Source organism: Danio rerio, chromosome 7 (assembly GCF_052040795.2).
Source record: "Danio rerio strain M-AB ecotype USA chromosome 7, GRCz13ab, whole genome shotgun sequence".
Lineage (NCBI taxonomy): Eukaryota > Metazoa > Chordata > Actinopteri > Cypriniformes > Danionidae > Danio > Danio rerio.
In genome coordinates this window covers 20020694-20042735 of record NC_141027.1, presented here as the reverse complement: position 1 = coordinate 20042735, position 22042 = coordinate 20020694, and the positions used below count along the sequence as shown (strand labels likewise).

Genomic DNA, 22042 nt, shown 5'->3' with positions numbered 1-22042 from the left:
AACACAGGGCTGTGGGTAACGTTCACAGGCCCAAACAATGGGTCCGTCTCGAATAGCTCTCGAGGTCGTGAATCGGTAGGTCATGTCCATGAATTCGGGCAGTTGAAGGACAGTGATGAGCTCGGTTCAATAGACATTGGGACATTGAGCGTTAGGCAAGGCAAGCTTATTCATATAGCACATTTCATCCACAAATACACAAATCAAAATGCTTTAATTACATAAACAGCAATAAAAGAGACAAGTATTGGAGAATAAAAAAAACAAATAATGAAAGTGATCAAAATGTGTTAAAACAGGTTATAAACGAATGGAAAAGAAAGACAGAATCGTGCGATCTGTCTGATATACAGTGCTCATTCAGTAAAGGCACAGCTGAAAAGATGTTTTCAGTCTTGCTTTAAATGTGCCTAATGTTGGAGCACATCTGATTATTTCTGGAAGCTGATCCAGCAGAGAGGGGTGTAGTTGCTGAAGGTGGAGTCACCCTACTTTGACTGAACCCTTGGATTTTCTAGTTTATATGATCCTAAATATTTGAGCGATCTGTTAGGTTTGTATTCAGTGAGCATAACTGTAATGTATTGAGGTCCTAGGCCATTTAGTGATTTTTAGACAAGTAATCAGGGGCGGACTTAACCAACAAGCGATGTAAGCTGCCACTTAGGGCCCCGGGGAATTAGGGGCCCCTGTCTAATGCCACGAAGCATTTATTAATCATATAGGTTTTTTATACATTTTCTATTGTATGTTGTAAAATCTGTCTATAACCGGTAAGGTTTTAACGTAGTTAATTTTTTTTCCAAAACCGGGGGCCTCATGAATAATGGAACATTCCTTTTATGCTGCACATGCACGAGGTGTGAGCGCAGGCTGTGCAGCGCTTCAATCAAAGCCGCTTTCGATCAGTGTTGCCAACTTAGTGACTTTTCAGACCCCTCCAACGCCAAATAAAAAAAAAGTGACTAGCGAATGTTTTTAGGTGTTACTGGAGATTTTTAGAAAGACTATATGTCCATGCCATTCCTAACGTTACTCTTCGTGATGAGCTGCAGGTGATGCCATCGGTCTTTCCCCGCCTCAGAGCACTCAAGGCTGCACACTGCCACATAGCCGTCTCACAGAAATGCAGCATTGAGTGCAGATCATTCTTCTGCAAACCGACCGCAAATGTTTTAGCAATGTGGGCGTGAGGTTTTTGGTACAGTCAAACCTATCTGCTTCTCCTGTTTTAAATGTAATAATCTAAAGGATCGTTTATTCTTTCCTTGCTGTTGTTCACAATCACAGATTTTAGTGACAGTAGTCTGCCAACGATCAGAGTAGAGGCAGGTAGAGTGTGCAAGAATGAGAATTTTGAGAACATTTGGGGGAAAAAAGTGGAAATACGACAAACAATGCCACGCAACTTCCTCCACGATCCTGCTGTCTGGCTGATACATTATTTGTGAATGTATTGCTTTTAATTGTACATTAGGAAAATAAAGGTTCCTTTAAATACTAAGATATACTTTAAAATCTATTTTAAATGTAACCGGGAGCCAGGGTAAAGACCTAAGCACAAGTGTGATGTGCTCTGATTTTTTGCTTCTGGTCCGAATCCTGGCCTCAGCGTTTTGGATGAGCTGCAACTGTCTTTTTAGGAAGGCCAGTTAGGAGTCCATTACAGTAATCCACGATGCTGCTGATAAAAGCATAAACAAGTTTTTTTAAGTTCTCACTGGAAACAAAGCATCTAATTCTTACAATGTGTTTAAGATGATAGTATGCTGATTTACTGACTGCTTTGATATGACTACTGATACTCAAATCTGACTTGAGAGTCACACCAAGATTCCTGACCTTATTTTTTTTGTTGTTGTTTTTTGACCCTTAGAGCCAAGGTACGCATTCACCATCTCTGTTCCCAAATACAATGACTTCAGTTTTCTCTTTGTTAAACTGAAGAAAGTTTGGGCACATCCAACTGTTCATTTCATCAATGCATTGGCAGAGGATGTCAATGGGGCTGAAGTCATTAGGCTGTAAGGCTAAGTATGAGAGCATCCTCATTGTACAACATCAAAACTAGAATGTATGACTAAACAGATATTTTTCACATATTCATTTCATTAAGTTTTTTAAAAGTTGCCTACATTAGGCTATAGGCGACTTCGATTTTTTTCATATAACCTACCAGCATTTTTCTTTAAAAAATTGAAAGGGGGGCTAATAATAATAATAATTATAATAATAATAATTCTGACTTTAACTGTATATATTTTTTACATTTTATAATGTACGTTTTACAGTAAAACCATAAACAATCTCATTTATAACACAATGGAGTTCACTGGAGTTTACAAAAATAATACATTTGTATATAATAGTGAAATATATGTGTCCTGTGTTTACATAAAGATAGGTGAAATGGTTGATGGTAATAATAAAAAAACACTAATGTCCAGAAATGATGCACAAATAAATGACATTTACAGTTATGATAAAACATTGAGGTGTCATGGTGGCGTAGTCGGTAGCACGAACGCCTCGCAGCAACAAGGTAGTCTGTGGTGTGTGAATGGGAATGTATGCGTGTTTTCCAGTGATGGGTTGCAACTAAAAGGGCATCCTCTGCGTAAAACTGATCAAGTTGTAATATGCTGAATAAGTTGGCGGTTCATTTCGCTGTGGCTGAGCTGGAAAGAAAATTAATGAAAGAATAAAACATTGAATTAAAACAATAACAAAGTAAGAAAAAGTTATAACAACAACAAAAGACTAATAATTATTATAAGAAATATTCAGTTATTAAAGTCTAACAGAGGTCATTTTTTAAGAAAAGGGGCCTCTGAAAGTCTGCAGGCTTTTGTCTGACAGAATGCAAGATTTTCTCAGGGGTATTGTACCATACAAGCTCATTGATCCAGTGATTTTTCTCTTGGGGTTTTTTTAGATTTAAATTTTTAAGTATATATATATATTAGCTGCAGTAAAATTCTCTTGTTTTATGTATTCTCCCATCCTGGTTATCTTCCCTAGGGTCTTTTTTAAACAAAACAAAAAAGCGTCTTTGTGGTAGTAATTCCTGAGTATTCAACTCATTATTCTGTGCCTTCAGATTGAATATCCTCTAGTTCAACTGCAGTTGTCACTCACTGTCTCCCCTCAGTCACCTTGCCCAAGGCTGAATGTGTGAGTGCTCTTTTCTCTCATACACACTTTCCCTCAGAGGCAGCCAATGGGCAAACACTTTGCCTGTCCATCGACCCCCTCAAACGTCTATCTCCACTGCTGCTTTCTCTCTCTCTCTCTCTCTCTCTCTCTCTCTCTCCCTCCCCGCTGGATACCACATTTTCATTCCGTGCATATTATGGACTCATAATGCAATATGTTTGATCGTGACTCATTCAAATGAGACATTTTGATATGTCTCCCACCATTTGAAAGGATCGACATTCGTGTGGCATTTTTAAAACACCGCTCGCAAATGGCTGCGTCCCTTTGGTGTATTTCATAGCTCTTTGTTAGAATTGCTCATGCATTTTAATATTGTTTGCTGTCAGTCATTTGGCTTCGGTTCAAAGGATTCAGTGTGAGTTGCTAATGTAGTTCAAAAGCCTTTTCGGCCTGACCTTACTAAAGGTGCGTGTATGTGTACAGTGCAAATCCACTGTATTATCGCAAGAGGAATTTATAGGAATTTAACACCTGCGCTGCACACTTACTCTCACAAAAATATAAGTATATATATATATATATACTGTATATATTCTGAAATGTAAAAACTGACTAGAATCCATTAGTGTAAACACTGCTTTCAAAGTACGTGATCTACTTTTCAAATATTTATTAGTCGAAAGTACATTTCAGTTATAGTTGTTAGCTTAGATCGCTCTGTAGTCACACGTACCTTTTATTAATAATAAGGCTTTGTGTCACATTTCTTGTTTCCATAACAACAGTGGCCGCTGGTTATTGTGAACAGTTGGGTTGGTTGAGGGGTGTTTCGGTGAAGTGGGGGAGAGAGGGACTGATGGGAACAATGAAACACAGAGAAGGGGTGCGATGAAGAGGAGTGGAGGGACCCATAATCAGCTTTCACACATTGAGGGGTGGAGGAGTCTCTGATTATAAAGAGCTCCGATGATGATTTTTCATACCGGCCTTGGCATATACTGTCTCATAGGACACAAGTTCGGGGGAATATATAATTATGGAAGTTAATTTAGAAAAACAAAAAATATATATATTTTATATTTTATTTGTTTTATATAAATTAATTTATTACACATTTTTAATTATTTTACATGTTCTGAAATAGGGTGACACGGTGGCTCAGTGGTTAGCACTGTCACCTCACAGCAAGGTCACTGGATCAAGTCTTAGCTGGGCCAGTTGGCATTTCTATGTGGAGTTTGCATGTTATCCCCATGCTGGCGTGGGTTTCCTCCAGGTGCTCCAGTTTCCCCCACAGTCCAAACACATACGCTGTAGGTGAATTGAGTAAGCTAAATTGGCCGTAGTGTATGAGTGTGAATGAGCGTGGATGGGTGTTTCCCAGTAGTGGCTTGCAACTGCAACACTGTAAAAAATAAATCCGTAAAATTTACGGTAAAAAACAGCAGCTGTGGTTGCCAGTACTTTACTGTTAAAAACACGGTACAAACCGTAAAAATAAATTTTCATTTTTACGGTAAATTACCGTATTTTATTAATTTATAGAGGTAATATTTCTGTATTTTGAATGATAAATATCTTCACAATTTTTGTTACACAGTTAGACGCGTTAGCACAGCCACATGCAGGTGGTGATGAGGAAGTTACATAATGAGCCAATGCTCATCACAATTAACTTTTCCCACAAGCAGAAAAAAGTATCAGCTTATAGAAGGTGCTCAGTGTCATTCACACAGCTACTAAACACCAGTATGGTAACACGCATAAAATTAAAGTCATGAAATAAACATTGTTTATCAACATTAGATGTAACATAAATCTCTAATGTACATAACTGATGGGGAAATAACTAAAAAGATCCATAATAATGTCAACCAAATGCATAAAAAGTTATGTGCCATGTAGGGAATTCTGGGAAAGTCAATTTACGGTTATTCCCCGTATATATTAAGGAAACCAGGTTACGGATTTGTACTGTAGCATTTTTACAGTTTTTTACCGTTGAAATCACGGCCATTTTTTACAGTGAAGAGCATCCGCTGTGTAAAACATATGCTGGATTAGTTGGCGGTTCATTCCACTGTGGTGACCCCTGATGTATAAAGCGACTAAGCCGAAAAGAAAATGAATAAATGAGTTCTGAAATATTGTGCAGGGGAGAGTGGGAACGTAAATAACAAAGCAGTTTTCTCAAAGCCCTGACAGCATTTGATTTGAAGGCTATAACAGCACATTTAGCATGCAACACTTGATGAAGCTGTCAAATATGAGCTGATTTCAGGACAGTGTCCCGCAGTTAGCTCCAAATTTCTGATTTTAAGTGCAAAAAGTAAATTATGATGGTGGGTTTTTCCTTATTACAAACTGTGTTTCTCTTTTTGTGTGTCACATTGAAGATCAGTCTACAGGTTATTCAGTGCATTAACACATCCTGAAGTAAGAAATGTCTGAGTTTTTCTGTTCAAAAGTAAATCAGATTTAGGCCCAGAGTTCCTGTGAGGACGAAAGTAACACTGTTATTTATGTCCCACTACTAATAGCCATGCCTTATTTTTCACTTACACATTCGTTTTCAGTCTTTTGACTCATCTGTTTTATAGGATTAATGCATATTGACAATAATAAGGAAAACAATATTTAAGAAAATGATAGAAAATGTTAACATTTTGTATTGTTGATTGCTTTTGAAACATTTAATAGAGCTGAAATTTTAGATTAAAATGCTGTTTAATTTAATTTAAATTTTTTTTTGCTAAAATAAAAGAAAAAAATGTTGGCATCAATGGCGTAGTGGTTAGTCTATTGACACAAGCATTCTGGTGCTTATGGTAACCTAAGCTCAAGGTCCTATGCTGATCCTTCCCCTCTCTCTGCTCCCCATGCTTTCTTGTCAATACTCTCTGCTGCCCTATCCATTGAAAAGGTGAACCCCCAGTTAACAGGGTCAAAGTCAGATATACTCAAAATAAACAAGATTCAGCCAAGGTGATGCAGTGGCGCAGTAGGTATTGCTGTCGCCTCACAGCAAGAAGGTCGCTGGTTTGAGCCTCGGCTGGGTCAGTTGGGTCAGTTCCTCTGGAAGCTCTGATTTACCCCACAGTCCAAATACATGCGGTACAGGTGAATTGGGTAGGGTAAATCGTCCGTAGTGTATGAGTGTGAATGAATGTGTGTGAAAGTTTCCTAGGGATGGGTTGGGGCTGGAAAGGCATTTGCTGCGTGAAAACGTGCTGGATAAGTTGGCAGTTCGTTCTGCTGTGGCGACCCCGAATTGATGGGGGGACTAAGCTGAAAAGAAAATTAATGAATGAAGATTCAGCCAGTAAATCTAACAAATATTGTTACGTTTGACCCAACCGTATGTAACTTTCGTCCATGCATATGGGGTCAAAAGTTACAATGTGGAACTTTTGTTTAAGTGAAGTTTCACAAAAACCTCAAGGTAGCCTAGTAAGAACTACTCCCTTATTTTCGTTTTTCCCCCCACCCACCCCTTCTTCTCCTTTCCTCTATTACCAGGGGGAGTTCTCGAGAACCAACTGATCTCGTACTCCCCTCACATGCTCTATGGACCAGGCGGGAGCCCCAAGCTCAACTATCTTTGAGCTCAGGGTTCTCTCCCGGGACAGCATGCCAAACCAGCTAACTTGCTAACAGTTTTCAAACAATATCTAAGTTTGAACCCTTGAAAGTGAAGTTATAATAAAGCTGGGCCTCACAGTGGCACAGTGGGTAGCACTATCGCCTCACAGCAAGAAGGTCGCTGGTTCGAGCCTCGGCTGAGTCAGTTGGCATTTCTGTGTGGGGTTTGAATGTTCTTCCTGTGTTTGCGTGGGTTTCCTCCGGGTGCTCCGGTTTCCCCCACAGTCCAAAAACATGCAATACAGGTGAATTGGGTAAGCTAAATTGTGCGTAGTTTATATGTGTGAATGAAACTGTATGGGTGTTTCCTAGTGATGGTTGCAGCTGGCATGCACTGCGTAAAACATATGCTGAATAAGTTGGTGGTTAATTCCGCTGTGGCGACTGCTGATTTATGAAGGAACTAAGCCAAAAAGAAAATTAATAAATGAATGTAATGTATAAGTTTACTTCTAGCATCTTTCACAGGACCCCCCTATACCAGAGACCACTGCTTCCCATTCATCCTCTTCAAATTCCACCTCCAGATTTGGGATTTTCTGACAAAAATGTTTTAATTGTAAACAGTCGTCCAATATTATTAGTTACTCCTGTGATTTTTTGACTTTACTGACATCAATGATCCCAAGAAGACTCTAATCAAAAGGATCTTTAAATTGGAGATTGTTCTTTAAATTATGTACAATTTACAGGGGAAAAGGCTCTTCTCTTTGGAAACACTGTGAAAACCTTATGTTGTTCCTCCCTGACATCTTTACGTAGGAGACTCTGTCATTAAAAAGGGAGAAAATGCAGGGGAAATATAAATCCAGTGTCTGTAGTCCAGGGGTGGGCAACCCTGTTCCTGGAGAGCCACCTTCCTGCAGATTTCATTTGCAACCCATATCAAACACACCTGCCTGTAATTATCACGTGGTGTTCAGGTCCTAATTAATTGGTTCAGGTGTGTTTGATATGGGTAGCAACTGAAATCTGCAGGAAGGTGGCTCTCCAGGAACAGGGTTGCCCACTCCTGCTGTAGTCCTTCAGTATCCTTAATAAATTTCAACAATTACAAAAGATCATTTGGAACATTGTAAGCTTTCTGCATCAGGGCTAGTTGAATATGATTATATTAAATAACTAATTAAGTAACAGCTTATAAATGGGACATTCTCTCAAGTTTTCACTTATAAAAAATGTGACAGGGCTTGTCCTTTAGCTTGTCGTCCTCCATCATACGATTCAATGATAGAATGCATCCTTGATCACTGTCAGCTTCTTTGTCAAATGATGTCACTTTCAAGTCAGAGCTTTAAGTATTACACTCATTTCATGTTAAATTTAATGCAAATTATTGACAGGACTGACAGAAACATGGGGATATGTTTGTACATTTATTTGGATTATATATTTGTAGTATTTAATGTATTCATAATTTTATGTTTTTAGTCACTTGATATGAATGATAACTTGCTATTTCTGAAGTTTATTTTCTTCTAAATAACAGTTTTTTTAGCAAAACAAAATTGGTAAAGCTGTAGGTTCCCAGGTAGCAACGAATTCTGGCCAAGATTTGGCATAAATCTGGCACAACAGGCACTCATCCGGCACTGGCATTCAGCATGTGGGCCAAACTGGTTTGGCAGAGGTGGCATCGTCTTTAGGGAGGCACAGAATACTTGGGGCAGATGTAAAATTTATTAATTATCCCAGATGTAGAAAAATAATATGTGGTCCATGTAAGTTTAGCCTATCTTGACCCACATTTAAAATACTTTTTTTTTTTTTCAAATAAAGAAAAGAAATTCTACCAATCAGGTCGATTCGAGAAAAAGCACGCCCATAGCATGCTTAAAGTGCATTAATTCATAGGTTTTAAAATTTCACTGCAGTCCTGACACCAAAATATCTGGCCCAGTTCAGGCTCAGTTATGGGTTATTAACTTGTCTGAGACTTGGCCAAGATATGGTACATTTTGTCTTATATCTGGAAGCTAGACTTGATTCAGGCATGTGGGCCAAGCAAAAGCTTATTATGTGGGCCAGCGCTGGGCCAGAGATATTTTGCTTTGTGGGTTCAATTGGGCTGAGGACAAAGACAATGTCAGGGTTTGTACATTTATAAAGTGTTTTTAATAAAGGAAATCAATAAGAGAACCAAATGAACGACATTTACCTTTACAGAACAACTCACAGAACCGTCCGTCCATTTTAGACATTTTTGGATGAAATACTTTTTATTCACTGTATTTGTTTTTATTTCAGGTATAGATAATGTACGTTTCTGGTAGAATGTCCCGTATACACTATTTACATTAACTGTTGTAATTACTGTTGTAATAACAATGTACATTTTACACGTCAATAATTTTATTCTAGTAAATCAGGTCGTTTTTGATTGGTGGAGGATCATAACCAAGTAGTTGCCCCACGTGGAGAAAGAGTGTGTGTGTGTGTGTGTGTGTGTGTGAGAGAGAGAGAGAGAGAGAGAGAGAGAGAGAGAGAGAGAGAGAGAGAGAGAGAGAGAGTGAAAGAGAGAGTGAAAGAGAGATAGTAAAACTGTGTGTGCGCGCGCACGGGGGCAGCGGACATCCCTCCCTCGCGCCTCGACGCCCACTGGCTGATCACCACGCGATAGAGTGCGCGAGGATGAGAGATGGACAGCAGCGCGACACAGGAGACACAGCAATAACAGGAAACTCAGTGGCGCTTTCAACGCTGATGCTCCCGGTGACCAGCGGACACCTCAAAAACACCGCCATATAACACCACAGGAAAGTGACCAAGCGGGGGATGCGTGCTGTCTGACTGTTTTGTAAGTTTTATTGACATCTTTTTGTTCATTAGGACGACTGCGTATTTGTTTGTCCTTGTCAAACGAGTCTCTTCTGTTTATCTGCTAATGAATCTGCGACACGCGCGCGCGCGGAGTTCACTAATATGCGCCGGCATTCGAGCTTGGGCGAAACCCGTCCTCATAACGCGAAGAAAACTTTGACGTGAACTCTGCCATATACTTTACGGCGAGTTGGTTAGTGTGTCAGTAATTAACGCAAATCAATTACTATAATTTGTCTGCGAGGGTGTTGTCCTTCCATCTGTTACGTTTTTTTTTCTCATGCCAGTTAAACGGATTTATAGTCGCGCAGTAATCTGATGACATCTGTGGCATTTGTGCCAATGAGGAAAGGGCGAAAATGTCAGCTCAGTCCAGTCATTTCTATTAATCTGATTTGGGGAAAAAAGTCTGTAGGATAAACTAGTTTATCTATCTATCTATCTATCTATCTATCTATCTATCTATCTATCTATCTATCTATCTATCTATCTATCTCTATCTATCTATCTATCTATCTATCTATCTATCTATCCTGAATTAATTAAAAATGGGACTATAGTAATCTTATTAAAATATTTACTGTCTCACCATCTATGCATTTGTGTTGCGTTGAGTGTGTGTGGGAGAGGTAGGGAGAGAGAGAGAGTGAGAGAGAGAAAGAAGGATGAGAGCAATAGAGTCAACAGTCTGAACAAACACAGGGTACAGCTGTCAGTGGATAGATAACGCACACATGCAGAGAGGGGAAAAAAAGAGGCGATGATGATGATGCCGATAACAATGAGAGGATTATGAAAAATTTTCAAAACCAATCCAAATAGCTGCATATTTTGTTTTCGATTATGCATTTATTTTCAGCAAACTGTGCTCTCTTTAAAGATCCTGAAAGCAGATCAGAACAGAAAAGGAGGCTATGGATTCCCCTTCGGATCGATTTCATCAGCAGCCTTCCCAGATGTGTCCCTTCGAGCTGTATCGCAGCCTGCCAGATTCCAACCCCTCAGGCCACCGATTTCCCCCCGGCAGCTTGTCTTCTCATCCGCTCTTCTCCCCTCTCATGCACCCCAATAGCATGTCCCAAAAGTGGGGCAGTTTCCGGCAGCGTCAGGGCTTGTTCCCTGGGCTTCTGGTGGATGATGATGTGAGTGAGGAGGATGTCTTTGGGAAGAGGGAGTTTGGGGCGACCTCATCATCACAGCGTGGTTCTGGAGAACGGGGACAAGCTCCTGAGCCCTCTGACTGGGGGCAGGATTTTGCAAGAGTTAAGAGACTAAGAATGGACTCTGCAGCTAGAAGCGAAGATGAATCAATTAGAGAAGGGAAGAGAGGGAGAAAGAGTAGATCTTCATTTAGGATGGATGAGAAGAAAGGAATGGAGCAAGGCAACAGGAGGGAAAGCAGGGAAGGAAGGAAGCGGCAGCGGCAAGAACTAAAGCTCCAGCTGGAGGAAACCAGAGGGAAACTTCTTGAACTTCAGCGCAAGGTGTGGAGGGTGTACGGAGGGCAGGCGGACGATGAGAAGGATCAAGAAAACGGAGGAATCAATCTGGATGAGGTTGCTGATATGTTTTCTGACAGCGACGATCCACTTGTAGGCAATGGATTTTCTCCTCAACGTTGTTCGTCTAAGAAAAACAATGAAACCAATGGAAATGGCAATGCTGGAATTTTTCCAGAGACCTCTGTGGACCTGGACCTGGAGTTAAACGGCAGTCAAGTGTGGCTGGGATGCAGTTTGATCAGGGGCGAGTGGGAGAGCGCAGAGGGAGGGCAGAAGTTTGCTCAAGCGTTGAAGCAGGAGCTTGCCAATGTTGTCGCTCAGGTTATTGACAGAGTTGTTCGTCTCTATGCTGAAAGTGACCCCGAGGCAGTCTCATCCGCCCAGGAACCCAGCATGACGATGGATCTAAACTCAGACAGGAGGCCGAGACCTCAAGCTGTAGAGCAGGTAGAAGCTTTGCCACTCGTCACAAAGAGTCCTCAAGACAAGAGGGCCCCTGTCGCTCAAAGTGGGCACAAGGACCTCCTCCTCCCTCAAGCCAATCCTAGCCTCGCTCCGCTAGCCCAGCCGCCTCTCCCGGCACTTTTACCCCCCAGGGGCAAGGAGCATTTCCTGCCCTCTTATCCCCCAGACAACCCTGTCCACCTGCCCCTTCTTCACTACACCATGCAGAATCTCTTTGCCCGCTCCCTCTCCAGTCTGCCTCTTCATAAGGACTGCCTGTCTGAATCTTTCATGGACTTCCGTTCCCACAACTCTGCGTTCCCACCCCTCCCGCTGCTGGGCCAGCTCGACCCCTCTCCATCAGATAGAGCAAGGGAAGTGGGCATGAGGGCAGGTGGTGCGGGAATGGTGGATGGTGCAGATGCAGCACTCTATCTTGCTGCAGGTTCAATATCCTTTTATCAAAACCTGCGAGATTTGTTTGTTTCAAATGAACCCTGTTACAAACGTTTTACTCGTGCAGAATTTCTGTAAAAGATGTATTGTTGTTGGGGGTGGCATGTGGGAATCAGAAACAGTTATTAGCGACACCCATAGACTGCTTAGTGAACTGCAGCTTGCAACGTATTGCTTTTTTGAGCACTAATATATATGTAACATCCTGAAGCTAAGCAAGATTGAAGTCCCCAATATTTTCACACAGAAGCTTCTTTTGTTAAAAGAAGTTGTAAATGTCTTAGCAGGAATATCCGAGTAATCAAGACACCATTCACACTGGTGATGGTGATGTTGAGATTAATATGTACATATTTTCAGCATGAATATTTTTCTCAACACATTGATGTAACCAACTTTCTTTTAATTATGACATTATTTTGAACACTATATGTGACCATGTACCATAAAAATATAAGGATCAACAGGGACCACACATCAATTTTTAGACATTTGGATATAATTAAGCTTTCAATTGATGTATGGTTTGATAGGACAGTGATCATGTGTGGTTAATATATTGCAAAATCTGGAATCTGAGGGTTCCAAAAAAAATTAAGTTTTGATACAATCTCTGCTAAGGTTGTGCAAATTAGTACACTACCTGATAAAAGTACTGTTGCCTATCCAAGTTTTATGAACAGCTATTAATAACTTGATATCTAGTTGATCATTTGGTATCAGAAGTGGCTTATATGAAAGGCAAAGGCCTCTAGATTACGTTTATTTTACCAAAATAAAATATGATCATCTTGATTTTTAATTATTTAATTAGGACAGTAAGGTCTGACTTTGCTTAGAGAAAAATCTCTGCAGTGACTCAGATAATTTACTAATAAAGTCATCTGGAATGGCAAAGAAAGCATTTTTGCAGGACTCCCAGAGGATTCATCTTCAATGGCGTCTCCTTCATCTTACCCCAGACATGCTCAATAATGTTCATGTCTGGGAACTGGGCTGGCCAATCCAGGAGCACCTTGACCTTATTTGCTTTCAAGAACTTTAATGTGACAGCTGAAGTTTGAGAAGTAGCGCTATCCTGCTGAAGAATTTGCCCTCTCCTGTGGTTTGTAATGTAATGGGCAGCACAAATGTCTTGATACCTCAGGCTGCCGATGTTGCCATCCACTCTACTGATCTCTCGCACACACCCATACTGAATGTAAGCCCAAACCTTTATTTTTTCTTTACCAAAATTGACTGATTTGTGTGAGAATCTTAGGTCCATGTGGATTCCAGTAGGTCTTCTGCAGTATTTGTGATGATTGGAATGCAGTTTAACACTTTTGCCACTTTTCCAAATGATCAACTAGAAATCAAATTGTTTGTTGCTCTTACAAATGGAATAGACGACAAGACTTTTGTCAGTAGGGTACTTAGCAATGCAAATTACTAATTAAAGATTGTTGTTTCAACAATAAGCTTCACTTATTATTCCACTTACTTTTTTTACATTAAATTAAAATCTGTCATTTTGGCTACAGAACACTGGTTTTGTTGTTCAGGGTCACATATAAGCTTTTATTTCATCCAATTGAACGGAAGAGAGGATTTTAAAAGCATAAAAGTCCTATTCATTAGATTTTCTTCCCAAAAATGTCCAGAGTCCTTTACAAAATATCAGTCTACAGGCTTTCAAAGACAACCTTGAAGTTTTTTAGGTTTTGTCAAAAGCTGTTCACACATTGGCCATAATAAAGACTACTCCAAACAGAACAGCTGCAGTTTTTATTAATTTTATTTTCACATTATTAATAGTCAAAATGTTTCATGAGCACTAAATCAGTATGATATTTCAGTATTTTGATCAAACAGTGACATAATAAGCCATCAAACAGTCCTTAACCATACACACTCTCAGGAGGGCCTTTCTCCGTGCCACTTGAAGAAAGCCAAGCTCATGTTCTTCTACACGCGCTACCCCAGCTCCAGCACACTGAAGACATATTTCCCTGACGTCAAGGTGAGCATCATTCATCACATCCCCGGCACAAAAGAGCATGTGAGCATAACTTGCACAAATTATATGGGCTAATGACTTATTGAATGAATACACTGACCTATATACAGCAGTGTGGCACGCTTTCCCTTTGAAACGATTTGAATCAATTACGACAGTCAGAAAACGTTCCTGCATTTATAATGAGTCAATATCAATCAAATTTTTAATTAAGTTAGATGACTGTAATCAAGCTGCCTCTGTGTTTTCAACATCAAACATCACAATGTCTGCGAAACACCGAAATGTTTGTCGCTGACCTATATTCAGAATTTAGCCTATTTATGAAACGCAGCTCGAACTAACTTTTCCTTTTTTTCTCGCTACACAGTTCAATCGCTGTGTCACTTCCCAGCTGATTAAGTGGTTCAGTAACTTCCGGGAGTTCTTCTATATCCAGATGGAGCGTTTTGCCCGGCAGGCAGCCAGAGAGGTGCTTACATCTGCCAGAGAAAGGGCTCTCCGCCTGGGCAGAGACACCGAGCTTTACCGCATTCTCAACATGCACTACAATAAGAGCAATGATTACCAGGTTTGTGTGTGCACATATGTGACCCTGGACCACAAAAACAGTCTGATGTTGCACTGGTATATTTATAGAAACAGGTAGTGGTGTAAAGTAACAAATTACAAATACTCAAGCTACTGTAATGGAGTAGTTTTCCTCAGAAGTTTTACTTAGTCGTTTTAAAAATGTGTACTTTTACTTTGTCTTGAGTACATTTTTGCTGCAGTATTGGTATTTTTACTTCACTACTTTCCTTCAACCTGCAGTCACTACTTTATTATTTCTTATCTATGGGGATTAGAAAAATCAGTCCTGTGATTCCTGTCCAAACAAATCAAACTTGGAAGGTAAATCGCATCATAATGATCTACCCCAAGACATGGGTGATTTATAATTGCAGCGAACTGTTTAGAATCATTAAAAGTGTGTAAGAAGATTTACAAATTCCTTACACGCATTGACCCAGCAGTGTTAATATTGAAAGCAAATTTAGTTTTAGTTTAGTCATATTTTAGTCTTCTGAATCATTTTAGTTTTAGTTGACTCTATTTTATAAGATTTTAGTTGAGTTAATCTACTCTACTCTTATGATGATGAAATCACATCCCGCGTCTACTGTGGATCAGTTACTTTTAAATGTGTGTGACTTATGCATCACACACCAAGATTACTTCTGATTGGATATTTTCCAAAAAATATCTCCCAATCACATTCTCGTCTCATTTTTATTAGTCTACAAAAAGGTCAGGGTATTTTTATTATAGTTTTCATCATCACTTAATTTTTATTTTCGTCTCGTATTCGTTGGTAGAAATTTGTTGGTCTAATAAACTATGACGAAAATTTTTCATCAACGAAATTAACCCAGAGACTGTTTATATGCATGTCGCTAATGAGAAGATGACAGATGTTTACTCTTATGATGACCAAAATTACCTTAAACACCCAGCAGGCACAAGACGTCAATATGATGTCAAATTGACGTTGTACACCAACGTCGTAGGGTTGTTGCATTTTGTTTGGAAATGAAAATCGGGTTGACGTTAAAACTCAACGTTAGGCCAACGTCAATGTCCAACCTAAAATCAACCTAATATCAACATCTTAAGATGTTACAGCGATATTGTGGGGTTGTTACTAATATGACGTCTGTTAGACATTAGATTTTAGTTGCCATACCTGATGAATAAATGCTAGTATTTAACATCAGCATGATGTTGTTTTAAGATGTTGGCTCGACGTTGGATTTTGGTCACCTTCTAACACAACCTAAAATCAACAAAATATCAATATCATTTGGCGTTGTTATTTATACATCAAAATAACGTTGTCTTTTGACGCTGGCTATACATTGAATTTTGGTTATCTGACATCATTACCTAACCTAATATTAACGTCTTATGAAGTCATGTGTCTACTGGGCAAAAACTATTTGCACTACAGAATGTTACAGTACATGTACACATATCCACAAATTACATGTAAATGCATCAGCATTTTACAGCGTAATACTCACTACTCTTGAGTACTTTTGAAAGGTCTACTTTATACTCATTGAGTAATATTTAAAACAGATACTTTTACTCTACTTTCACTACATTTTTAGGCAAGTAATGGTACTTTTACTTAAATATGATTTTTCTGTACTCTTTCCAGGCAAAAAAAAAAACATTGTATAGGTCAAAATGATCAGTTTTTGCCAAAATCATTATAATATTAAGGAAAGATCATGTTCTGTGAAGATATCTTACAGTAAATATATAAATTTTTTGATTAGTATTGTACATTGCTGCGCATTTGATTTGGACCATTTTAAAGGAGTCATTTTTCGAAGTATTTAGATTTTTTTAAGATTCCTGATTTTCAAATAGTTGTATCTCAACCAAATACTGTCGTATTCCAACAATCAGAGCTTGACATTAACACTTGCCAGCCCGCCAAATGAGGGTATATTTTAGCTGTGGGGGGTTAGAGAGCCGCTTCCACTAGCCACTTTGGCTGGTTGAAAATAATTTTTTAATTGTAGTTCATCTAGAAGCAGCATGGCTGACAAAATAACTGTTTGTGCAAGCAAAAGAACGTAGGTCAATACCGAATGAGAGGATGATCACACGCACGGTGAGAAGCAGGTTTTCTTCACTCACTGACTAGGGCTTTAGTATCGTGCACAGGCTGATGGGATGTGCACGTATGTTTATAAAGCTAGCATGCTCCCATTTCTTTGCACGAAGCAAATGTGCCTGTAAAAACACCTTGTGTGATTAGTTCTCTTTGAAATGGACTGGACAAAAAATGATGCTCCTGCACCCACAGTCCTACTGCTTTCAAGAGCTTCAGATTCTTAAAAAAAAATGTATTCGCTTGCTTTCGCTTTAACAATTCTTTGAGCAGATTATTAATGGGCCTAAAATTAACTGTGTGCACGTGATTATACTTTCATTATCGCTCATGGTATGTTTTTCACCTGTTTTTTTTTTTTTTTTTGCTTAGTTATTTTTTTTATTCATGATTTAATTATCGTCCTCTACAATCACATTGCTTTAATAGGAGATTAACTTCCCATTTATGTATAGTTAATTGGAGGTCTGGGACCTTTAGCAGAGTTTCAGATAATAGTAACTTTTTAAAATGTCATAAAAAAAGAAATGTTTTGTTGAATAAAAAATGCATGTATACAGCTCTATTTAGCTTGCGTTATTTTTTTTAATTTGTTAAAATTTGTAGCTAATAAATAATTTAGTTTTTTTTTTTGGTGTAGCCAGAAAAAAAATAGCTAAATTCTTTATGTTGAGTCCTGAAAAGTCACGTAAAATAAGAACTAATTGCAATGCAACACTATGAAACCCCATTGAGCAAGGTCATACACAACACACAAAAAAGTGTAGTAAATGAGGAGGCATGTGGACATAACACAAAATCTAGATTAAGTCATTTTAGCATGCCAAAGTCAAATTTATGCATAAAAAATATTTTCCCAACAACAAAATTGTGACTAGTGAAAATGCCGAGTGGCTAGTAATGTTGGAAAACTACGAGCCACAGTGGCAGGTAATCAAAAAGGTTAATGTCAAGCCCTGCCAACAAAGTATACATCAGCTTACAGATAATGCACACAATCTCAATTTTCAAAAATAGACACTTATGACTAGTTTTGTGGTTCACATGTCAAGGTATGTAACGACTATTTGTTTCTAGGTTCCAGAGAGGTTTGTGGAGATATCTGAAGTGGCCCTGAGGGAGTTTTTCACCGCCATCCAGAGCGGTCGGGATGCTGATCCATGCTGGAAGAAGTCCATCTATAAGATCATCTGTAAATTAGACAGTCCAGTGCCCGACAGCTTCCGGCTGCCCGGATGCCCCACGGATACTTACCGGATGGGTTAAAGAGAGTTTATCTACCACACAGGAGGGCCAGCAGTTAAAATAGAGGGCTTTATTGTTGCTCACTTATTGCTGGTTCTGGAGGTATTTGTCCTATTAATTTTTCCCAAACAAAAGTCTTTGTCGAAGGGTTATAAGTGATTAGTTCACTCAAAAACGACAGTTTACTCTCCATTTACTCCCCCTCAAGTAGTTCTAAAAGCTTTATGAGTTTTGGTTTTATTCTGAACACAAAAGAAGATATTTTGAAGAAAGCTGAAAACATCATTTGACATCCATAGTAGAAAAATCAGATAGTATGAAAGTCAATGGTTACCAGCTTTTTTCAATATATCTTCTTATAAACAGATGTGGAAGAAGTGAAGGGAGAATAAAGGACGACAGAATTTTCAGTTTTGGGTGAACTTTCACTTTAACCAAACCAGCAATCTGCTAGATGAATCGTTGCACAACAATAAGCACTTCAATTAGAAGCGAAGCGTACAAAAATCCTAGATTGAATACTATGAATTAATAAGGGAAAGAACTGCAAATATGCGAAGCACAGCAAATTATACAATCCAACTGACAATTAGGAGAAAACTATTGATTTGAAGGAGAAAACTATTGATTTGAATTTGGTTGTATTTATAGCAACTATATATTTCAAGTTTGTTGATGTGGGCGAAGATATATCTGCTTTGCTTCACTTTGCTCGCTGCAACTCTCTGATTGGTGGAACTTTTTTTGTACAGCATTATAGGTATTGTAGTTTTTCTGCCAGGTATTGCCAGTTCTGCTATAGACCATGATCGTTTTACAGATGAATTATGTATTAATTAATGTGAACAGATGGGTTCAGCTAAAGCACATACAGTCAGCGAACAACCTCAGAGCTCACAACAGGTCTGTCTTAAAAGGTTTATCAATTATTGCTAGAAATCAGTTTCCCTATGGAGAAAATGAATGGAATTAAAACTGGTAGAACTTCAATATTGCACTCTATCATTGACAGTGGAGGAAAATGTACAAAATAGTGCAGTGAATATTATCATCATGATGCTCAAAGGTATTACTCATTTTAGTCCAGTTAGCACTGAAAACGCATCTGATTATATGGAAAAGAGTTTCTCATTTTGTCAGCTGTTACATTAATGCTCAATAATTGATCTGGAAATGCAGGCCTGGTTGGCTTTCAGACTTTTTTTATATATAGATATTACTTGTTAATCATGATAATGTTGCTGAGTTTTCTGTGAACCTGTGGTATGGTGTAATAAAAATATGTAAAACACCTTTTGCTGTCAGTTAACTAAAAATTTCAATGCAGTCTTTACACATTATGGGTTGAGTAGGCTACGCTAAATAGCATGTAAATGTCATGTGATCTGTCTGGGTGAAGAAACTAAGCTCAAACACCTGACAGCACGAGTCTACACACTTTGTTTTTTTGGGTTTCCCATATGGAAATTGCACAAAATATATAATCAAATTTGATATATGACATACAAGTTCATGTTTGGATCTTATTTGACTTAGATTTTTAATTGAATTACATTTTTTTCCTGTTAAATTAAAATGTATTTTTAAATATTTTCCGAGTGATTATGAACTGAGCAAGTAAATGATCACAGTATTTTGTAATAACATTTTATTATTTTCTTGATAGGGTCTTTAAGTTTCTTTTAAGTTTGACTTGAATAAAAGCAGTTTTTAAACTTAAAATGAAACTTAAAATATATTATTAACCCCTTTTAGGCAAGGCAAGTTTATTTATATAGCACATTTCATACACAGTGGCAATTCAAAGTGCTTTACATAAACAGGAATACAAAAGACAAGTTTAGGAACATAAAATGCAGACAATAAAAATTATTAAAAACAGATAAAAACAAATTAAAATGAGTTAATAGGTTATAAAAGAATGAAAAAGAAAACGAAAAACATAATATTGCGATCTGTCGGACGCAGCACAGTGCTCATTCAGTAAAGGCACAGCTAAACAGATGTGTTTTTAGTCTTGATTTGAATGTGCCTAATGTTGGAGCACATCTGATCATTTCTGGAAGCTGATTCCAGCAGCGGGGGGCATAGTGGCTAAAAGCCGATTCACCCTGCTTTGACTGAACTCTTGGAACTTCTAGTTTATATGATCCTAAAGATCTGAGTGATCTGTTAGGTTTGTATTCAGTGAGCATATCTGTAATGTATTGAGGTCCTTGGCCATTTAGTGATTTATAGACCAGTAATAATACTTTAAAATCTATTCTGAATGTAACTGGCAGCCAGTGTAAAGACCTGAGGACGGGTGTGATGTGCTCTGATTTCCTGCTTCTGGTCAGAATTCTGGCTGCAGCATTCTGGATGAGCTGCAACTGTCTGACTGTCTTTTTGGGAAGGCCAGTGAGGAGTCCATTACAGTAATCCACCCTGCTGCTGATAAAAGCATGAACAAGTTTCTCTAAATCTTCACTAGAAACAAAACATCTGATTCTTGCTATGTTTTTGAGATGATAGTATGCTGATTTACTGACTGCTTTGACATGACTGTTGAAACTCAGATCTGACTCCAGAGTCACACCAAGATTCTTGACCTTATTTTTTGTCGTTTGACCTTTAGAGCCAAGGTACGCATTCACCTTGAGAACCTCATCTTTGTTCCCAAACGCAATGACTTCAGTTTTCTCTTTGTTTAACTGAAGAAAATTTTGGCACATCCAATTTTTAATTTCATCAATGCATTGGCAGAGGGTGTCAATGGGGCTGTAGTCATTAGGCAGTAAGGCTAGGTAGATCTGAGTGTCATCAGCATAGCTGTGGTAGGAGATTTGGTTCTTTCTCATTTTTTGGCTCAGGGGGAGCATGTAAAGGTTGAACAGGAGAGGTGCCAGAATCGAGCCTTGTGGGACTCCACACGTCATGGGTGTCCACCTTGACCTATGGTCACCTATACTAACATAGTAACCTCTCCCTTCAAGGTAAGATCTGAACCATTTGAGGACTGTCCCAGACAGCCCAACCCAGTTTTCCAGCCTATCCAGAAGTATGCTGTGATCGACAGTGTCAAATGCAGCACTGAGATCCAACAATACCAGCACTGTTATTTTACCTGAATCTGTATTTAGGCGTATATCATTGATTATCTTTATAAGAGCGCTCTCTGTACTGTGATGTGCTCTGAAACCAGATTGAAAATTGTCTAAACACCCCTTGAAGTTTAAGAACTTGTTAACCTGGTTGAAAACAACTTTTTCAATGATTTTGCCAATGAAAGGGAGATTTGAGATTGGTCTGTAATTGCTCAATAGGGTGTTATCCAGGTTGCTCTTCTTCAAGAGGGGTTTAACAACTGCAGTTTTAAGTAAGGTTGGAAAAATCCCTGAGAGAAGTGAAGCATTTACCACTTTTAGAAGATCCATTTCTAAACAGGTAGACACCGTTTTGAAGAATGATGTGGGGAGCGTGTCAAGACTGCAGGTTGATGTTTTTATAATTTGCACCATCTCTTCTAAGATTTTGCCGTTAATTGCCATGAAATCAGACATAATGTCTGACTTCTCAAGTTGTGGTTGAGCTAGTTTGATATCGACACAACTTGACTGATTGGATGAGCTGATTGCCTTTCTGATATTATTGATCTTATCAGTAAAGAAATTAGCAAATTCATTACATTTACTTTCAGAGAGGAGCTCACTGGGAATCCGACTGGGGGGGTTTGTGAGCCTCTCTACTGTTGCAAAGAGTGTGCAAGCATTATTTACATTGTTGTTTATAAGGTTTGAAAAGAAAGTCTGTCTAGCAGTTTTTAGTTCCACATTAAAAGCCTGAAGACTGTCTTTATAGATATTATAATGGACTACTAGTTTCGTCTTTCTCCACATACGCTCAGCTTTCCTGCATTGTCTTTTCTTCATTTGGACTGCTCTTGAGTTTCTCCAAGGGACTCTCTCTTTGCCAGTTCTCTTCCTAACTTTAACAGGAGCGATGTCATTTATGACATTCTCAATTGTAGAATTGAACAAATTAAGGAGAGAATCAACAGAATCTGCAGATATACTTGGTGCTAGCGATATGGCCTTCATAAACTGCTCACTAGTGTTCTCATTTATGCAT

The 22042-nt window shown here is 38.7% G+C and overlaps 1 protein-coding gene across 2 annotated transcripts; it reads left to right on the top strand.

Moving 5' to 3' along the window:
• Positions 1–9324: 9324 nt before the first annotated feature.
• prox3 (prospero homeobox 3) lies at positions 9325–19225 on the top strand. 2 transcript variants are annotated; one of them, NM_001171587.1, is made up of 5 exons: positions 9325–9598; positions 10502–12017; positions 13918–14025; positions 14393–14593; positions 17765–19223. In NM_001171587.1, the coding sequence occupies exons 2-5, from the start codon at positions 10536–10538 to the stop codon at positions 17951–17953; spliced, it is 1980 nt and encodes a 659-aa protein (NP_001165058.1). In that variant the 5' UTR covers positions 9325–9598; positions 10502–10535; the 3' UTR covers positions 17954–19223. The 2 variants fall into 2 exon arrangements, 1 of the variants encoding a protein (NP_001165058.1); XR_015494852.1 differs by having other exon boundaries at positions 9420–9598; positions 14393–16212; positions 16388–19225.
• Positions 19226–22042: the final 2817 nt, after the last annotated feature.

Coding starts and splice junctions, on each gene's coding strand:
- prox3 (NM_001171587.1), top strand. CDS start 10,536: ATGGATTCCCCTTCGGATCGATTTCATCAGCAGCCTTCCCAGATGTGT. Junction 14,026..14,392: donor CATATTTCCCTGACGTCAAG/GTGAGCATCATT, acceptor CTCGCTACACAG/TTCAATCGCTGTGTCACTTC. Junction 14,594..17,764: donor ATAAGAGCAATGATTACCAG/GTTTGTGTGTGC, acceptor ATTTGTTTCTAG/GTTCCAGAGAGGTTTGTGGA.